The sequence below is a fragment of the Callorhinus ursinus genome, unplaced genomic scaffold (assembly GCF_003265705.2).
Source record: "Callorhinus ursinus isolate GAN/ISIS: 27379988/994484 unplaced genomic scaffold, GSC_fseal_2.0 scaffold59, whole genome shotgun sequence".
Taxonomy (NCBI): Eukaryota; Metazoa; Chordata; class Mammalia; order Carnivora; family Otariidae; genus Callorhinus; species Callorhinus ursinus.
The window spans coordinates 8,986,412-9,005,722 of record NW_027397121.1 but is presented as its reverse complement, the minus strand read 5'-3'; the positions used below and the strand labels follow the sequence as shown (position 1 = coordinate 9,005,722).

General features: G+C 46.0%; 2 protein-coding genes, 1 long non-coding RNA gene and 2 other non-coding genes across 5 annotated transcripts; 2 read left to right on the top strand and 3 right to left on the bottom strand.

Moving 5' to 3' along the window:
* The first annotated feature begins 4,976 nt into the window (after positions 1–4,976).
* On the top strand, positions 4,977–6,195 carry MCCD1 (mitochondrial coiled-coil domain 1). Its single transcript, XM_025862493.2, has 2 exons — positions 4,977–5,201; positions 5,722–6,195. The coding sequence occupies exons 1-2, from the start codon at positions 4,977–4,979 to the stop codon at positions 5,905–5,907; spliced, it is 411 nt and encodes a 136-aa protein (XP_025718278.1). The 3' UTR covers positions 5,908–6,195.
* Positions 6,196–6,201: 6 nt separating this feature from the next.
* DDX39B (DExD-box helicase 39B) lies at positions 6,202–18,752 on the bottom strand. Its single transcript, XM_025862488.2, has 11 exons — positions 18,600–18,752; positions 17,041–17,388; positions 15,927–16,054; positions 15,541–15,633; positions 11,704–11,887; positions 10,501–10,619; positions 8,090–8,221; positions 7,280–7,389; positions 7,044–7,188; positions 6,751–6,898; positions 6,202–6,420 (listed from the first exon to the last, which is right to left on the bottom strand). The coding sequence occupies exons 2-11, from the start codon at positions 17,249–17,251 to the stop codon at positions 6,404–6,406; spliced, it is 1,287 nt and encodes a 428-aa protein (XP_025718273.1). The 5' UTR covers positions 17,252–17,388; positions 18,600–18,752; the 3' UTR covers positions 6,202–6,403.
* On the bottom strand, positions 11,576–11,652 carry LOC112816188 (small nucleolar RNA SNORD83). The gene has a single exon (XR_003206136.1). It is a non-coding gene; the product is annotated as a small nucleolar RNA SNORD83 (small nucleolar RNA).
* On the top strand, positions 13,435–14,345 carry LOC141371164 (uncharacterized). Its single transcript, XR_012375900.1, has 3 exons — positions 13,435–13,616; positions 13,729–13,778; positions 14,153–14,345. It is a non-coding gene; the product is annotated as an uncharacterized lncRNA (long non-coding RNA).
* LOC112816187 (small nucleolar RNA SNORD83) lies at positions 17,792–17,869 on the bottom strand. Its single transcript, XR_003206135.1, has one exon. It is a non-coding gene; the product is annotated as a small nucleolar RNA SNORD83 (small nucleolar RNA).
* Positions 18,753–19,311: the final 559 nt, after the last annotated feature.

The window sequence follows — 19,311 nt, the reverse complement described above, 5'->3', positions numbered from 1 at the left end:
AGAACAATATACCGCAACTAAGTGGGATTTACCCCAGGTACACAAGGCTAATCCAACATTTTAAAATCAATTAACATAAACCATCAATATCAACAGGCTAAAAAGGAAAAAACCACATGATCATATCGATAGATGCAGAGAAAGTATTTGACAAAATCCAACACCCATTCATAATTTAAAAAAAAAACCCTCTTAGTGAACGAGGAATAGAGAACTTCAACTTGATAAAGAATGCCTACAAAAAACCCCACATCTAACATCATAGTGAGAAACTAGAAGCTTTCTTGCTAAGATCAGGATTAAGGCAAGGATGTCCCCTCTCACCACTTTTCAACATCCTACTAGAAGTCGGAGCTGATGCACTAAGACAGAAAAAAAAAATAATAAATGGTATACAGATTGGGAAGGGAGAAATAAAACTGGGTTTGTTGACAGATGGCATGATCGTCTATGCAGAAAATCCAAAGAATCAACAACAAATTTCCTGAAACTAACAACGAACTATTATAGCAAGGTTGTAGGATACAAGGTTAATATATAAGTCAATCACTTTCTTCTATAGATCTTCCTTAGCTTACAATAGGGTTATGTCTCAGTAAGCCCATCACAATTTGAAGATACTGTTAAGTCAAAAACACATTTTTTTGCTTTTTTTTTAAGTCTTTTTTTTAAATGTCCATCCCCCAGTTACCCCATCCCCTCATCTTTCTCCCCTCCAGCAACCCTCAATTTGTTTCCTATGATTAAGAGTCTCTTATGGTTTTTCTCCCTCTCTGATTTCATCGTTTTATTTATTCCTCTCTTCCTCTATGAGCCTCTGTTTTGTTTCTTAAATTCCACATGTCAGTGAAGTCATATGATAATTGTCTTTCTCTGATTGACTTATTTCACCTAGCACAATACCCCCTAGTTCCATCCACGTTGTTGCAAATGGCAAGATTTCATTTTTTTTGATGGCTGAGTAATATTCTATTGTACATATATACCACATCTTCTTTATCCATTCGTCTGTCGATGGACATCTCTGCCCTTTCCACGGTTTGGCTATTGTGGACATTGCTGCTATGAACATTGGGGTGCATGTGCCCCTTCAGATACTATGTTTGTATCTCCGGGGCTGATACCTAGTGCAATTGCTGGGTCATAGGGTAGCTCTATTTGCAACTTTTTGAGGAACCTCCATACTGTTTTCCAGAGTGGCTGCACCAGCTTGCATTCCCACCAACAGTGTAGGAGGGTTCCCCTTTCTCCACATCCTCACCAACATATGTTGTTTCCTGACTTACTAATTTTAGCCATTCTGACCAGTATGAGGTGGTATCTCGTTGTAGTTTTGTTTTTTTCTTAAGATTTTATTTGTTTATTTGTCAGAGAGAGAGAGTGCACAGGAAGGGGGAGCGGCAGGCAGAGCAGGCAGAGGGAGAAGCAGGCTCCCTACTGAGCAAGGAGCCCAATGTGGGGACTCCATCCCAGGATCATGACCTGAGCTGAAGGCAGACGCTTAACCAATTCAGCCACTTAGACGTCCTCTTATTGTGGTTTTGATCAAAAATTCATTTTTTTAAAAGATTTGATTTATTTGACAGAGAGACAGCCAGAGAGGGAACACAAGGTGGGGGGGGCAGTGGCGGGAGAGGGAGAATCAGGCTTCCTGCAGAGCAGGGAGCCCTATGTGGGGCTCCATCCCAGGACCCTGGGATCATGACCTGAGCCGAAGGCAGACATTTAATGACTGAGCCACCCAGGCATCCCAATCAAAAATTCATTTAACTCACCTAACCTAGCAAACACAATAGCTAAGTCTAGCCTACCTTCAGCATGCCCAGAACACTTACATTAGCCTACACTTGGGCAAAATTATCTCACACAGGGACAATTTTATAATAAAGTGTTGAGGGACTCTTGGCTGTCAGAAGAGCATGTGATTCTTGATCTCGGGGTCATGAGTTTCAGCCTCATGTTGGGTGTAGAGATTACTTAAATAAAAACTTTTTAAAAAGTGCTAAACAGGGCGCCTGGGTGGCTCAGTTGGTTAAGCTACTGCCTTCGGCTCAGGCTGGATCGGCTCAGACTCATGATCCTGGAGTCCCGGGATCGAGTCCCACATCGGGCTCCCTGCTCAGCAGGGAGTCTGCTTCTCCCTCTAACCCTCTCCCCTCTCATGCTCTCTATCTCATTCTCTCTCTCAAATAAATAAATAATCTTTAAAAAAAGACGACTTATTATAAAGCTATAGTAATCAAGACAGTGTAGGGAGCCTGGGTGGCTCAGTTAAGCATCTGCCTTTGGCTCAGGTCATGATCTCGGGGTCCTGGGATCGAGCCCCGCGTCAGGCTCCCTGCTCAGCGGGGAGCCTGCTTCTCCCTTTCCTACCAGCTTGTGCTCACTCATGCTCTGTGTCACTCTCTCTCTCCAATAAATAAATAAAATGTAAAAAACAAAACAAAACAAAACAAAAACAAAGACAGTGTATACCGTAGTGGTGAAAAAACAAGTAGATCAATAGAACAGAACAGAGAACCCAGAAATAGACCCCACATAAATACAGTCAACTGATTTTTGTCATGGAAGCAAAGGCCATATCATGGAGAAAAGGTAGTGTTTCAACAAATAGTGCTGGAACAAGTAGACATCGACATGGGGAAAAAAAAGTGAAATGGGAAAGCTCTCTTGAAAGGCTACCGTGAAGGTCACCTATGACAAGAATAAAAATTGCCCAGCAGGTTCAGTGGACTTCAGTATTCCCAAGTACCCATCTCCACAAGAGTGTCATATGAAGGGTACAGTAATTTATGTCAGTCACCTCAGTCCTGCCAATCCACTGGGTAGGATGTAGTGTCAGCACATTGGCCTCAGGAAGCTCTGCAGCCCTTTGACCTTGTGGATGATGTCTCCCATAATCCTCTGCTTGTCTCTGGCTGAAAACTAGGCTTCTCCTGCAGAAGCCAGGCCCAACTCTCATTTGATTAAGTGTCTATTACACATAAAGCCTTTTCTTAAAAGAGGGAAAAAAGACTCTATTAAGATACTGAGAGGAATGCCTGGATGGCTCAGTCAGTTAAGCATCTGTCTTCAGCTCAGGTCATGATCTCAGGGTCCTGGGATGAGCCCCGCATCTGGGAGTTGGCTTCTCCCTCTCCCTCTGCCCCTCCCCCCACCTCATGCTCTCTCACAAATGAATAAAAAAAATCTTAAAAAAAAAAGACACAAGATACCCAGGAGTAACAAAAACATATGTAACATGAAATTAAGCAAACTGGTTTACATGTGTTTATCTTCATTCCTTCATTTCCATGATTACGAGAACCAAAACACATTCAATAGATTTGAACTGACTCAAAGATCAGCCTTTCCTTTATATCAGTTCTCACAGATGAACAAAACCCCAATCCATAGACTCTATTTTAACTTAGGTTTAAGACTACCCATTATAAATTATTGGGAGGTTAGTCCATTTTGGAGTTCATAACCTAAAATAGAAACTCAGATGGTAGAAATGCCTAGTTTTCAGGAAGGATACTTTATTACTGCATCATTTAGATTGTCTTACAGAAGTTTCATTTGCTGTATTTTCTTAATGGCTACAAATCTTGCTTTTAATTTATCAGCGTGGTGAGTTTAGCTTCAATATTACTTGCTTGTAATCTGTTTAACCTTATACTGGATAGTTTCCCACAACCGTAACATTAGCTTGGGCCTCTTATGTTCCAGTAATTAAGACTTTAAGCCATGCATATACTGCAAGTCAAATATGAATCGTGCAAAGCCTATCGCTGAGAAACATGAGGACGCTTCTCTTCCAAAACGTTAATGAAGTTTTGGTTCTTTCTCCACCGAAAAGTGAGAACATGTCAGCCAATGAGGAATGTGGGGTGTTTGGCCTCATCTAAAGGTGCTTCAGCAACACCCCCCCCCAAGTTTGAGAGCCACTGACCTCCAGGAAGATCACCCTCCCTGGTTCCTGGATCCCCATGCTATGGCAGCGGCCATCTTCCCTCCAAATTCAGCATGAGGTCAACAAGATAGTGAACTGGTTAGCAACTGTCTACTCTCCAGCCATCTTGTTTTCTGAGATACTTTTTCTGAGGGTCTTTTTTCCCAGATGATCAAACTGGGAACATCCCCCCGCTCTGAGCCACCTCTGGCCACTGGCATGTAGCGGTGCTATCCAGCCACAGGGCATTTCAGGACATACGGCAGGAAGGCCATCTGTACCCAAGACTCACATCACACATTTAAAGTGAGGGCTCACGAGTTCAACAAAGCTTGAAATCTGTTACCAGTGTCACGTTCTTTTCAGGAGCCAAGGGTACAATGACACAACAGTGCCCTGAACTAACAGAGAATGCAAACCCCTACAACATGCAATGCAGACAAGAAGGAATGTCATTCTGGGCCAGCGAGAAGGGGAAAAAAATGGAAATAAACTGATAATCAATACTTGAGCCAGGTCAATGGCTATGAGCTTTCAAGTCAGGTGGACCTGGGCATGAATCCTCCAGGTTTTTCCACCAACCAGCTACGGACCTTGAGTCCTGAATGAACCCCTTCTGAACCAGTTTCCTGCACACCAGCAATGTAACTTGTACCTTGTAGAATTGAGAAATAAGAAAAGACATAGCGCTAAGAAAAAGAGACACTAAGACGTAGGCTGGGCACCAGTGTTCTAAAGCAAGTTCTGCCTGGGGCACCTGGGTGCCTCCGTCGGTTAGGCATCTGCCTTCAGCTCAGGTCATGATCCCAGGATCCTGGGAAGGAGCCCCATGTCCCGCTTCCTGCTCAGCAGGGAACCTGCTTCTCCCTCTTCCCCCTGCCTGTGCTCTCAAATAAAATCTTTAAAAATAAAAGTTCTGCCTCAACTGGCAGGAACTTTTTCGCATCAGGAAGACTCTGGGGCCAGGTTGGGAGGGAGGTAAAGGTAGGGGCAGGGCCCTGGGCAGGGCCAGTCACTGAAGCGAGGCCAAAGCCTGGAGGGAATGAGCCAGTTCCTGGTGGCCATTGGGCAGTTCAGACAGCTCGCGGTTACACCAGCCATGGCACTCCCTCTGCCCTGGCTCTCATGTTGCTGCCGTCGCCTCCTCCTGCCTTCCTGGCCCCTGGCCCCCCAGAGCTCCTGGAAGTGCTGTTCCCAGAGCCCCAAGGCAAGCACAGAAGAGCCAACCAGCTCCACATGCAGTGGGAAGATAAGGTCATCCCCAAGGGTAAGTGGCACCAAGAGTGGGGGCAGACTGTAGGGGGGAAAGGGGGGGTAATCCCTTTAATCTCGTGTCACAGACCTGCTGCAAGTCGATACCACCCCCACCCCCAGAGCTCTTGGCCTAGTTCCAACTCCTATATCCCCAGCACCTTCCCCACCCCCACCCCTCTCTAAACCTCAGGGCTCCCTCTCCCCACAGCCCTCCCTCCCTGCAGAGTCCATGAAGTCCTTGGACAGGAATTTCCCCCCACCTGTTAATTATTTCTTAGTGGGGGGAGGGACAGCCAGTCCCCTCCTCTCCATATCCTCCCTTGTACAAGGAGTCCAGTCATAACCCCTGAGCAGCAAACTACCCCCAGAAGCTTACGCCTAAGACCAGAAGCTACCTTGGCTTCACAGTACAGATGACCTTAATACAATGGGGTTTAAAGGTTTAAATTTGAGAAGCAGAACGCCTGACTTCCAGCAAGCCTCAGCCCCCTTCCCCAGGCTGATGCTCCCTCCCCTCTGCCCTGCCCCCTCAGGGTCCCAGGCCCCGCCCCACAGCTGAGCTGGCCCAAGCTGAGGAGTTGCTGGAGCAGCAGCTGGAGCTGTACCAGGCCCTACTGGAAGGGCAAGAAGGGGCTTGGGAAGCCCAGGCCCTGGTGCTCAAGATCCAGAAGCTGAAGGAACAGATGAGGAGACACCGAGAGAGCCTAGGAGACGCCTAAGCTTTCCACCAGTTCCCACTTTACCTTCCAACACTGGAAACACTACATACACTCACACTGGGCCTTTGGGTCAGAAACATCCCAGCCCCTCCCAGGCCACTGAGAAAAGTGGAAGCGGCAAGGAGCCAGGGCCTCTGCATTCGCAGTCACATTGCCCTCCCCTCTGACCCCTCCCCATTGACCTGGGCCCCACAGAAGGGCACACAGTCCTTATAGGAATACACACTGAATCATGGCCTAACCTCACCCTAAATCCAATAAAGGGATGGAGCACTTACAGACAACACAGACGCATACGTTTTTTAGTTTTGTTAAAAAAAATTCAGACAATTCAGGAAATATGGGTTTAGGAGTGGTGGTGATGCAAAAGGGGGGAAGCCATGGGGTGGGGGTGGGGGTTGTCAGGGGTAGGTGGCAGTAGTGTCTCCTTCACCCCATGCCTGCTGTCATCTCCTGAAGACAGACCGTCACATTCCAAAATGGGTGGGTGAGTCCTCTACCGCGTCTGTTCAACTGGAGAGAAAACATGGCACAATTAGGACAAGACAGGGAAAAAGGCAGGGCTGACAGAACTACCACCCACCCCCATACATGCAGAGGTCTGTAGTTTGTGGGTGCAGAGGATAGGTTGGGGGTGGGGAAAGATAAATAGTTTGTCAAGAGAAAGAGACCTAGAGATCAACCAAGCATCCCAACAGGGGCATCAAGATCAGGGGGACACGAACTTGCCAAGTGCCTCTTATGCACCAGAGACTTTATGTACATGAGATTCAAGACAAACACACTAGGGAACAAGGAGACTCTGAAGAGCTGAGAAGCCAGTTTCCTGAGAGCCATACTCACTGTAGGAGGAAATGTCTATCTCATCGGGCAGCTCACTAATATTCACTTCAAAGCGATCCTGCACATCATTGAGGATCTTGGCATCATTTTCATCCGACACAAACGTGATAGCCAAGCCCTTGGTGCCAAACCGACCTGCTCGGGCCACCTGGAAGGAGACAGAGGGTAGCACTGGGAAGACCCCAAAGTAGGAAGACACCCAAAGGAGGGATGAGAAACTCAGGTATGAAGACAAAGAAAATCGGGGCGGGGGGGGACGGACAGTGGGATGCCCGTGTAGGTGTGGAGCTTACCCGATGCAGGTAGGTGTCGGAATCCTCAGGCATGTCATAGTTGAAGGCAATGTTTACCCGCTCAATATCCATGCCTCGGCCAAATAGGTTGGTAGCCACAAGAATTCGTCGTTGAAAATCTTTAAATTGCTGATACCGAGAAAGCCTTTGTGAAATCAGAAAAACGTTGAGTCCCTTCTCTCAATGGTCTCTTTTCCTTCCCAAGGACAAAAAACATCTTTCCATCTCTGACTCACCTCTCCTCCTGGGGCATCCCTCGGTGGATGGCAATGGCTGGGAAGTTCTGCTCCACCAGGAGCTGGGCCAAGGCAATGCAACGCTGCACAGACTTCACAAAGATCACCACCTGGGTGTGTGACAGGCGATGTGGGTACATGTGGGATACGTGAGAGACTATGTGTGAAAAGAGTGTTCAGTAACTCCACTCTTCCAAAGAAATTCCTCCTAATCTCCATCACATATTCCTCTTCTGTTCTAAATACAACTCAGCCTTTCTTACTCAGCTGATTTTTCCTGAGCAGACCTACTGCAGAGAAGGTACAGAGAATAGTAATGAAAACTACCAGGTATGTTAGGAGACAAGAAAGAGGCTAATGGTAAAAATGAGCAAGTGGTAAAAAGTAAAACTGAAGTCTGGAAAGATCATGACTAGTATTTCCTGCTCATCAGAAACAAACATAAGCAACCTACCTTTATTTTAAATTTTTGGTGCAAATAAACCACACAATAGGTTAGGTGATGAGACACTTCTCGGTAAATAGCTTGAGAAGAAACAAATTTAAGAACCTAACAAACCCAAGCTATTTTGGAACTTTTCCAAGCTTATGAAATCCCCTCTTTATTGAGCTTTTTCTTTACTAAACACCTGGCTGTGACAGCCATAGAACAGAAAAGCAGCTCTCACCCTGTTTAAATTCTCATTTAAAAGAATTTCACTTAAAAGGCTCACATCATATAGGTCATGTCCTCAATAAAAGGGTACTTAACCAGGTTTCTGCTACAGTTGGAGACGTGCTCATCCCCCTACTGGACCTTGAACAACTGACCTGATTGAACTCAAGGACATCGAGAAGGTCAAAGAGCTTCCGGTTCTTCTCGTTGTCCTTCAGTTTCACGTAGTACTGCTGCAACCCATGCAGCGTCAGCTTCGTCTCATCATCCACGAAGATCTCCATTGGCTGGGGGGGGAGGGGGAGTAGGGGGTGGGGAACGGGAGGAGGGCAGAGTGGGGGGGTTAAACCTGGGGGGGTGGAGGAACTTATCTCCAATACACCCCATGGGGGGATGGGGAGAAGAGAAGACTGAAAACCCCACCACACCCCCAAAAATACCCCCATTTTAATGTGGTCTCTTCCACGTTAGCTCTAATTTCCTTCCTATCAGATGAGTTTTAAGACTGCCCAACCTCAAACTGTCATGGGAAGGGAACTTTGCAGGGAGGAAAAGGACCAGTGAGACCACCCAATGGCAAGATGCCATTACCTCAAAGGGAGGTGGCAGAGGAAAGAAAACAATGGGTGATGATCCCCAAAGGGAGAATGTGATCCAAACGCCTGGGAATTGGTGGGACACGGTGACTCAAGGTCAGAGTAACTCCACCAGAGCTGGTTGTAAAAACATAGGGGGAAAACAGGGATTGCTCCATTTGAGTTTTCTCTCAACTAAGAGAATCAGGGGGCGCCCGGATGGCTCAGTGGGTTAAGCGTATGCCTTCAGCTCAGGTCATGATCTCAGGGTCCTTGGATCAAGCCCCACATCAGGCTCCCTCCTCAGTGGGGAGTCTGCTTCTCCCTCCCCCTCTGCCCCACCACCTGCTTGTGCACTCTCTCTCAAATAAATCTTTAAAAAAATTTTTAAAAAACCCACTAAGAGAATCAGAGCCACATCAGGAGGGTGGATATCTGTTAAGATCAGAATGCTACAATGGATGGTCTCAAAAATGCCATAAAAGAGAAGCGAAAGTTACTCAAGGTGAGTAACAACTTGCCCTCAGACCACAAGGGAATTGTTTAGATGGCACCCACTGGACGCTGAACTAAGAGTCAAACCAACTATAGTGTTATAGGGACGGTACCAATACATGGTGTTAAGAAACAAAATTCAGAGCAGCAAATACACATTCATCTTAAAAAAAATAAAACACGCACACACACGCATACACACAAAACCCTTGAAGGGGAGGAAGTAGCATAAAAAAATATAAATTGACACAAGACTCAACTCCTGAGTCCAAGTTTCCTAGCACTCTTCACTAACCTGGGGACGTAATTAATATGAACACCCAGGGTCCAAGATTTCAGGAAAGGATGTGTGGCACAGGAGAAAACCAGAAGCCCAATCCCAAAAAGCAGACTAGCAAAGGCAGGCTTTTCAAAAAGAAGTTCCATGGCCTCCTTCAAATCTAATCCTAGCCCCAAGTATAGCTAAAAATAGTTAACATCCCATGGGAAAGAGCAGTACAGGATGGGGAAAGAATACACTGCACTGTTTATACAACAGGCCCCCTCTAGCCCCAAACCCTAACACCCACCTGGTTATATCCAAGTGGAGCTCCTCACTTTACCTTTCCCATATCCCTCTCCTTTTGAGTATTAAAAAATTGTTTTAAAAAAGAAAAAAAAAATCTACCCCCCCTTTCAGGACACCCCTCCCCCCAACACATATGGGGGGAAACGGGGAGCACGGCACGCCTTGGATTCAGGAAAAAAACCGGGAACGGAAAAAGAGGCTGGTTTGGTCCTCAGCTTCCTGGTCAGGTTTCCCCGCGGCCTCCGCTGCCGCCATCCACCGCTGGGTGCCGTCCGCATTTCCCCCGCCGCTCCACGGTGCTTCTCCGCTGCCGGCTCACATCAACCGAGATTCCAGATGGGTGCGAGGAGGTATGGACGGGAAGGAGTAAGGGACTGGGGACTGAGGTGCCAAAGGCCCCCACCCCTGGAGGTGGGGAGGGAGCGGATTCATTTGTGCTGTTTGCTCTTCTTTTGGACATGCCCTGCCATCTGTCTGTCCCTCTCTTGCTCTCCTGCCACCGGAAGGTTATGAGTTTTGGGGAGCAGAAGGCTCCAACTGTCTGCTCGATGCCACCTTGAGGGTGTGTGGCTGTAAAGGGGTATGTAGGAGACGATGGGTGGGTGGTAGGGCAGAAAATTCTGCCCTCCCCCAAAAAGGAAGAAGAGGTTCAAAAATGCTGTGATGAGGGGGAAAAAAAAAAAAGGTCGAACACTACCCGCTCTCAAGTTAACCCGACCAAGTCTTCCGGAGTTTCCCTGGCGCCCGCGCAGACCCTAACACTAGCTGTCTCTGCCTCTGTGTGTCTCTTCAAGGAGTCATCACTCCCAGATGGGCACGTGCCCGCTTCTTGGCACTTGAAGGACAAGGGAGTCTGGAGGAAGAGGGTGCGGAAGGGGAGGAGGCAGTGGGCAGGGAGTGGAGGGAGAGAAGGTAGAAGGGTATTTACGTCTTGCATGAACTTGCGGCAGACGGGACGGATCTCTTTGCTCAAGGTAGCACTGAACATCATGACCTGCTTCTCATGGGGGGTCATGCGAAAAATTTCCTGGACATCCCGACGCATGTCTACCAAGAAAAAGGAAAAAAATCATAGGAGAAAAGCAGCATGTAACAGAAAAAAACCGGAGACTGCCTCCCCAACAAGGTGAAGACTGCTGGAAATGGGTAAGCAAGATTCATTTCCCAGAAAGATTGGTCTCAGGTACTCCATTCACTTGAACCACCATAAAAATCCCATCCATTGCAGTAACACCATGGAAATAACACACAATGCAATTTGAAATAAAGACCTGAGATCAGGTTAACCCGATTCCACCATTGTGTTTTAACCAGACAAGAAGATAATGAAACCCCAAATCTCACAATTATGATATGGAGATGAAACCCACTGGAGAGGCTCACAAGCCTAAAACCCTTGAGAAATGCTTTACAAGGCCCTTCTCCCTACTTTCTCCCCATGCCCCAGCTATCTACAAATACCTGCACACCTAATTACATTCTAGCTGTTAGAGTCCATTCCACGCTTCCTCTGGATCACTTTCTATCCAGCCAGGCAAGTGAGATCTCTCCACCTCAAGCCCACCTTATAGCTCACCATCTGTAATAGCCAAAGGTCATCTGAAATGACTTATCCCTGGGGCTATGTCCATCCCCACTCTCTCATTTATTAAATGTGAGTTCTTAGTTTTCCTTTCTTGTGGCATACTGGATTACAGAAAATCCCATAAACTCTCCACATTAATCCTGAGGTCTAAAGATCTATTCAGCTATAAATTCGGATATATGCCGTGCAGGGGATGCCAAAGAGTAAACAGTCTTCCTCCTTCAGTTTATTATCTCCCCAACACCAGCATAAAAAGCTATAAAGGAAAGAATAGTGGTGTGACTGATGTCTAAGATCAGCAAAGCCACTCCTCTCAAAGAAAAAGAAACCTCCATCACAGAAAGGAAAGACCAAACACCGTTCCCCTTGATCACCAAGGTTGCTTAAAAAGCCCGACAAAAACCAAGAGGGGAGCCAGAGCCATCAGTCATGGGTGATAGATTAAGAGTCATCCTGGCACTGAAGTGCTCCTGTATCAAAAAAGCATCATTTGGCTCTGAAGGGCAACTCCCAGATCACCAGCCCCATCCCAGCGCTGCCACTCACCGAGCTGTTCAAGCATCTTATCACATTCATCCAAGATAAAGTGTTTAATGTGTTTGAGATTGAGGCTCTTATTTCGAGCCAGGGCGAGGATGCGGCCAGGGGTCCCCACAACAATATGCGGGCAGTTCTTCTTCAGCACCTCTTCATCCTTCTTGATAGACAGACCACCAAAAAACACCGCGACCTGTATTAACCCAGGAGAAAACAGTGTCTCACACACAAGGAAATAGTCCAATCTCCCCATAGTTCCTTTCCTTTCAATTTAATCTAAACCAATTCTTAGAACATTTCAAAGCTAGAAGGAACATCAAAGGTCACCCAATCTAAAATGCTTATTATGTTCTCCAAACACTGAAGCTAAGAAACAAAAGTGACTTGCCCAAAGTCATGTGACTAATCAGGGCAGTCAGGACTAGCATTTTCTTCTGACTTAATCTAATAATCTTCCTTCCCCTGGTGCTATGCCCAGACTTCATTCTAAGAATGAGGACAGCAAGGGGCCCCTGGCTGGCTCAGTCAGTAGAGCACATGACTCTTGATTTCAGGGTATTGAGTTTGAGCCCCACATTGGGTGTAAATTATAAATAAATAAACTTTAAAAAAAAAAAAGGTAACAAGAAATAGTAATCACCAGACTACAGAGTGTCACACAACGCTCATGGAATATCAAGTTTTCCTAACTCAGATCTTTTTTTTTCTTTCTTTCTTTCTTCTCTTTCTTTCTTCCTGCTTTCTCTCTCTTTTCTCAAGTAGGCTCCATGCCCAGTGTGGAGCCCAGTGCAGGGTGTGAACTCATGACACACAAATCAAGACCTGAACCAAGATCAAGAGTCGGACGCTCAACTGACTGAGCCACCCAGGTGCCTCTGAACTCAGATTTCTAAACGCCTTTTTGAACAAACCCTATGAAATCACTGATTCAAGGTAAACATATTACTCCATATTCAAAATATTAGGGAAAGATTTGTTGTGGATGTGAGCCTTAATATAATATCAAAATGATACCAGAAACTGCTTTCTAGTTTCAGAGAGAAAGATCAATCACAGGATCAGACCATCAGAATAAACCTAAAATCACTAATTATGGGACAACCAAATTTGCAACAGAACAGGAGATACACAGCATATCAACTCAAGAATTCTTCCCAAAAATGTTTTTCAATTAGTTGAGCTTTCAAATATTATTTCAGTTAAAGGAAATATGGAAAGAAAAGAACAACTTAAACAACACCGTAAGGGAATAAAACCAGACAAATCCAGACGTAGGATATTCTGTAGAACTAGCCCAACCTCAAACAAGTCACTATAGCACAATTTTAAACAAAACAAAATGCCACGACAATTTATATTTGATCTTAACACCAAGAATATTCCTTTTTTTTTTTAAGATTTTATTTATTTATTTGAGAGAGGAAGAATGAGAGACAGAGCATGAGACGAAAGAGGGTCAGAGGGAGCAGCAGACTCCCTGCTGAGCAGGGAGCCCGATGTGGGACTCGATCCCGGGACTCCAGGATCATGACCTGAGCCGAAGGCAGTCGCTTAACCAACTGAGCCACCCAGGTGCCCGAATATTCCGTTTTGAGGCACAGCTGAAAGAGCATGCAACTCTTGATCTCCGGGTTGTGAGCTTGAGCCCCACCCTGGGTGTGGAGATTACAAAAAAAAAAATAAACTTAAAAAAAAATTCTCTTTTGGGGCGCCTGGGTGGCTCAGTCATTCAGCATCTGCCTTCAGCTCAGGTCGTGATCCCAGGGTCCTGGGATGGAGCCCCGCATCGGGCTCCCTGCTCTGCGGGAAGCCTGCTTCTCCCTTTCCCACTCCCCCTGCTTGTGTTCTCTCTTTTGCTGTCTCTCTCGCTAATAAATAAAATCTTTAAAAAAAAAAAATCCTCTTTTAAGCAGCATAAACTGGTAAGTTGGACCTAGAGAGGAGGAAATGCAATCCTTGCTCACTAATGAGCCAGCAATAAATGTTTCAACAGTCTTAACAACGGAAACTGTCTTCTGGTTTTCAACTTTTCAGTATCAACCAGCAGCAAGACCACCTGGTGGAAGGACAATGATATTGACAATGTAAGAAGACAGATACGCATAATACACACACAACATTTAAATTACTTTTAAAGAATTAAAATTAATTTTCAAATAAAAGAATAATGTAAACCATCTGATCTTCCATGAAAAGAAATAAAAAAACCTGAAATTTAATAAAATAAGACAACAGTGCCTAATACTTGGTGTCACAGAACCATTAGGGAAAAAAGAAAAAAGGTTAACTAATGATTGACTTCTATGAGGTGCGATTAGAGATAGGAGAACAAAAATCTTTTCATTATGAGGCCTTTTAAATTACTCCAGCATGTTTACCCCACTCAGATACTACTATTACCACTTTGGTTTTTAAGACTACTTTTTCTTTTCTAATTAACATGTATTATTTGTTTCAGGGGTACAGGTCTGTGATTGATCAGTGAAGACTACTTTTAGGGGGCGCCTGGATGGCTCAGTTGGTTAGGCGTCTGCCTTCGGCCCAGGTCACGATCCCGGAGTCCTGGGATCGAGCCCCACATAGGGCTCCTTGCTCGGTGGGGAGCCTGCTTCTCCCTCTCGCACTCCCCCTGCTTGTACTTTCTCGCTTGCTCTAATAAATAAATAAAATCCATTAAAAAAAAAAAAAAAAAAGACTACTTTTAGTTTAAGACTACTTTAGTTTAGGGGCACCTGGGTGGCTCAGTCGTTAAGTGTCTGCCTTCAGCTCGGGTCCTGGGCTCCCTGCTCAGCGGGAAGCCTGCTTCTCCCTCTCCCACTCCCCCTGCTTGTGTTTCCTCTCTTGCTGTGTCTGTCAAATAAATAAATAAAATCTTAAAAAAAAAAAAAATAAGGGACTACTTTAGTTTAGCTTAGTTAAGCATCTGACCTCCACTCAGGCTGGGACTGAGCCCCACATGGGGGCTCCCTCTGCCCACCCCCCACCCCCCAGCTCATGCGTGCTCACTCTCTCAAATAAATACAATCTCTTAAAAAAAAAAAAGTGACTATTTTTAGATCAGGGCTAGAACTCAACACATAAAGTAATGAGTAACAGGAGAAAATAGCAACAATCCAAACAAAAGTACTGTTCTTCACCACATCCTAGCCAGGAGTGTAGGAAGTTATACACATCAGTGCTTCTCAAACTCCAATTACCTGGAGATCTTGTTAGAATGCATATTCATACTCAGTAGGTCTGGGGTGGTACCCACATAATCTGCATTTCCATCAAGCTTCCACATGATGCTGTAACTATGGGTTTGGGAACCATACTATGAAAATCAAGGTTATATATGGAAAACAGCCCAAGCCTATTCTGTTGTCACCCCCAAACTTCTTTCGATTTTCTGCCATTTTAAAGAATCCTCAAAAATCACATACCACGCTAGAGGTATTTTGGAGCTCCCAGCCTTCTCTTGCTACACACCCTAAAATTATCAAACTGTCAACTACAGCACAGTGAAATCATTCAAAGTCAATATAAATAAGTAGTTAACAAAAGTGTGGTATTGTGATAGGCTTCCTCCATAGACCATTTATGCAGTCTCCTGCTGCACACCTATATTAACACGAGGTAAACTAATGCTTCTCCAAAATCAAAATATAAGCAAACATCTCATAAATTACAATGTGTATTCAAGTGATCCCTATAACGCAAATCTCTTGCACACCAAAGTTTGCAGAAACTTACTAGCTATTACGTGTAATTTAACAACTGTGGACATGAAGACTGCTGGTCTCCAAGTCTTTAATGCCTTCAACACCCCACACCCTCACCCTCCCAGGTCTCTTTACCCTGGCTTACCTTGACATTGGGCATGTATTTAGAGAAGCGCTCATACTCCTTGCTGATCTGAAAAGCCAACTCCCGAGTGTGACACATCACCAGCACAGACACCTTGGGGGGGTGGGGGAAGTAGATGGAAACAAACAGTTTATCCCTTCACTATGCCCTTTAGGGAAGCAAACTATCACAAAAGCACATCTGGCAGATCATAAATGACTTCAATTCTGAAATCTAAACCATTAACCCCATGATTACTATGTAATATCCCCCATAGCCATCAAAGGTGAGAGGCCATCTTAGTAACAAACACTCATGGCTCTGAACGCATCACATGGCTAAGACAAAACACCCTTCTCGAATATTTCTAACCAAAATGTCTTCCACAGCACTCTCCCCCAGTGTACCTGTCCAGTAACTGGCTCCAGCTGTTGCAGCGTGGCCAGCACAAACACTGCTGTCTTCCCCATGCCTGACTTGGCCTGGCATAGGACGTCCATTCCCAGAATGGCCTGAGGGATGCACTCATGCTGGACTAGAAGGGGGGAAAAAAGATAAATTAGACTTCAGTCTCCAGATAAACTCCACCTTTTTTCCACCATGCCAAACCCATTTCTCACCGTTCAATTCTTAAATGATCATCAACTCCCAGACTTTCTACCTCTTTTCTCCCCCAAACTCATCCCCAAAACAGACCTTCCTAGTTCCTTCTCACTTTAGCCTCCGACTCCAGTGCCCCCTCCTCCATCCTGCTAAAAACCCTCTTGCACCTACCAACAGCTCATCTTTAATGTTTCTGACTGTCCCTATTTTCCTTTATCTGTAACAATCCATGATATGTGAGTGCCTGCCTCAGGCCATTTCTCCAACTTAGCTTGCCACACTTTAGGCCACATAACCCTGCAACTCTGAAGGGCTTGGTAGCTGACCCAGAAGCCACCCACTTTAGATCAGCCATAAAGGTTTCCAGAGACCAGAGTTGGCCAACAGAGAGGGACTAAAGGTCCAACTAGCTCCTCTCTGGAAATTCAAAATTAGAAACCTAAATGACAAAATTAAAAACTAGACAAAAAGAAAAACCAATCACAAGAACAAATGGCAGATCTCTAAGTCACTTTTTTTTTTAAAAGATTTTATTTATTTGACACAGAGAGAGAGAGCACAAGTAGGCAGAGCAGCAGGCAGAGGGATAGGGAGAACCAAGTTCCCTGCTGAGCAGGGAGCCCGATGTGGGGCTCAATCCCAGGACCCTGGGATCATGACCTGAGCCAAAGGCAGTCACTTAACCAACTGAGCCACCCAGGCGCCCTTCTAAGTCACTTTTCAAGTCACTAGCTTCTCATGCTATCATGTATGAAAAACCCATCTATATAAATCTTTCCTACTGCTAAAATAGTTTTTGACCCTTTATCTCCTGATCTAGCCCAAATAAGTATGTATGACCTGAAAGACTGTTTAACACACCTGTTTCTTGTATCCTTAGAGAGCTTTATGAATACTCTATGCCGGGCAGAAATTTACCTTCTGATGGATGCTCAAAGCCACAGTCAACAATGGCCCGGAGCAACTCTGGCTTTAGCAGGAAGTCACGAAAGCCAGAGCTGTGGATGGAGACATAGGAGCCCTTGACATCCTTCTTGGCAGGGGCCTCAGCCCCATCTCCCCCAGCTGCTGTCTCCACCTCATCTTCTTCATAGTCCAAGAGCTCATTGTCCACATCGTTCTCTGCCATAACTGGGCCGGCAGGGGGAGAAGGGGAGGGGTCTCCGGATGGTTTCACGCAGAATAAGTGAAAACAAGGAAGGAGAGTGGGGGCTTGAACAACAGTTTAAAAAAAAAACACACACACCCTAGTTTGTGATAGAAGAGCTAGGAAAAAAACAGATGGAAGACTTATTAGTCACGAGCAGAGCCTTCACCACCTCTTTTCCATCCCCATACACCTCCCACTTTCCCTAAACTGTGACACCTTTACCTGGAAAAAAAAAAAACATAGGAACACAAAACATAAAAGCAAGAACAAACATAACACAGTGGCCCCAGGTGAAGTGGTTACGACAAATTCCCAACAAGATTAGGATCAGAGTAGCATACACCAGGAAGGAGGAAGGAGAGAACGAGCATATGAATTCCTGACGTCTAAGTAACAATAAAGAAAACAAAAAATGAAAAGCAAAATATGACAAGGGAGTGGAGAATGGAGATGACAAGATGAATCCTGAAAAATCCTCAAAGGAACTCTGTACTTTCCCTATAATCTCCCTAAAAAAGCAGCCATCAGTCCAGGGTGATAGATTAAGGTCATCATTGCGCAAAGCGCTCACTTCTCAAAATAAAAACATCATGTGGCTGCCATCCACCTCCCACTCCTCAGTAACCTCCTTCTGGTGCTTAAGAATTCCCTGTGTAATTGATGGGGGGGGGAGTGTAAGAGGAATGGCTCGGTCAGAAGTATTCATCCCTTCCCCATACAATGAGAAAGTAAGTAACTGATACACTCGCTACAGCTTTAACAGAAACTTTAGTAAAGGGTCTCACGTCACCCTTGTGTTACTCCTCACGTGAGACTCCCTTCCGATAATCACAATGACACCATGCATAAAGATTTGGGAAATATCCCAAATAAAGGTTGGTAAGTCCAGATGAGAAAAGTCCAGCTGGGCCCAGAAGCCGGCCCCTCCTTCTATTCCCACCTTGGGCCATGAAAAGGACCCAGAGAGGAGAGGGAAGGTGAAAAGAGCCCCGCCCTTCGCAAATGCCCAGGACCAAAGGACACCTAGCGCCGCCTCTCACCATCGCTAGGGCCTCCGATAAACGAGAAGCGCAGCGAAGGAGCAGGGAGCAAAAGGAACACAATGGCGCTGAGGCCACCATCTTGGATCGGGCCCCCTAGCATCCCTACCTCTACCCCCCCGAAACTCTTAAGAGCTCTGAAAAGGAACGCAAGCAATAGAAATAATGACCCAACTAGGCCCCAGGGACCCGACCACAGCCTGTGGAAGCGGTATCAGGAGTCCATGAGACAGGATGACCGCAAAGAAATGCAGATGGAGACGGATGATACCAAGGCCAAAGCTTACCTGAGCAAGGCGAGCGCATATGGCGGCGGCAACAGCGACGAAGGAGGGAATCTGCCTTCACTTCCGGTTCTCGGCTTCCCTCTTAGCCAGGACTCCCGCCCTCTCGCCTGCCAGCGCGCAGGCGCAAGAGACCGGAAGAAGATCCTTCCAGATTCAATAGTTCCGTGCGCGCTGGGGTTGCCTTTAAAAAATGCCTGTGTGAAAAAAAAATTTTTTAAGCCACTTCTAACTCCTCCGCTACTCCAAGTAACAAAAGACATAAAGGAAACTAGCATCATCTCCCACTGTTACCTTTTTTCTATTGTCCTCGTCTACTCCACGTCCCTCATCTCTTCCCTTAGTTTCTTGCCGGGCAGGTCTTCTCTCTGGGCACCCCTCCGTCGGCGCCCCGCTCTATGGAACAGGCGGAGATGGAGGGGGCTGAGAGTTCCCACGGGGTCCTTGGCCGGGTAGTCAAGGTGACCCGGGGGCGTCAGGAGCTAGTCTGACCCCAGCTGAGGGGAAGGAAGGGTCCTGAGCCATGCTCACGGGTCCTCCCCCTGCCCTTTCCCCAGTGGTGGAGACGGTGGGCGGCATTTGCCTAAAATAATGTGGGCCTATGTAGTTGATGCCTCAAGGACCCCGAAGCTGATGGGCAGGAAATTTGAGGCAGGAATGTGTTCAGAATCCACTGAGTGGGGGACGGGTTGGTCTAGATTCTGCCTCAAGTGTT

Excerpts from the sequence above, each read along its gene's own strand:
- DDX39B (XM_025862488.2), bottom strand. The coding sequence starts at position 17,251 with ATGGCAGAGAACGATGTGGACAATGAGCTCTTGGACTATGAAGAAGAT. Across the intron at positions 10,620-11,703 it reads TAAGATGCTTGAACAGCTCG|ACATGCGTCGGGATGTCCAG; the intron begins GTGAGTGGCAGC and ends TTTTCTTGGTAG. Across the intron at positions 7,189-7,279 it reads GGGATGCCCCAGGAGGAGAG|GCTTTCTCGGTATCAGCAAT; the intron begins GTGAGTCAGAGA and ends GATTTCACAAAG.
- MCCD1 (XM_025862493.2), top strand. The coding sequence starts at position 4,977 with ATGAGCCAGTTCCTGGTGGCCATTGGGCAGTTCAGACAGCTCGCGGTT. Across the intron at positions 5,202-5,721 it reads AGATAAGGTCATCCCCAAGG|GGTCCCAGGCCCCGCCCCAC; the intron begins GTAAGTGGCACC and ends CTGCCCCCTCAG.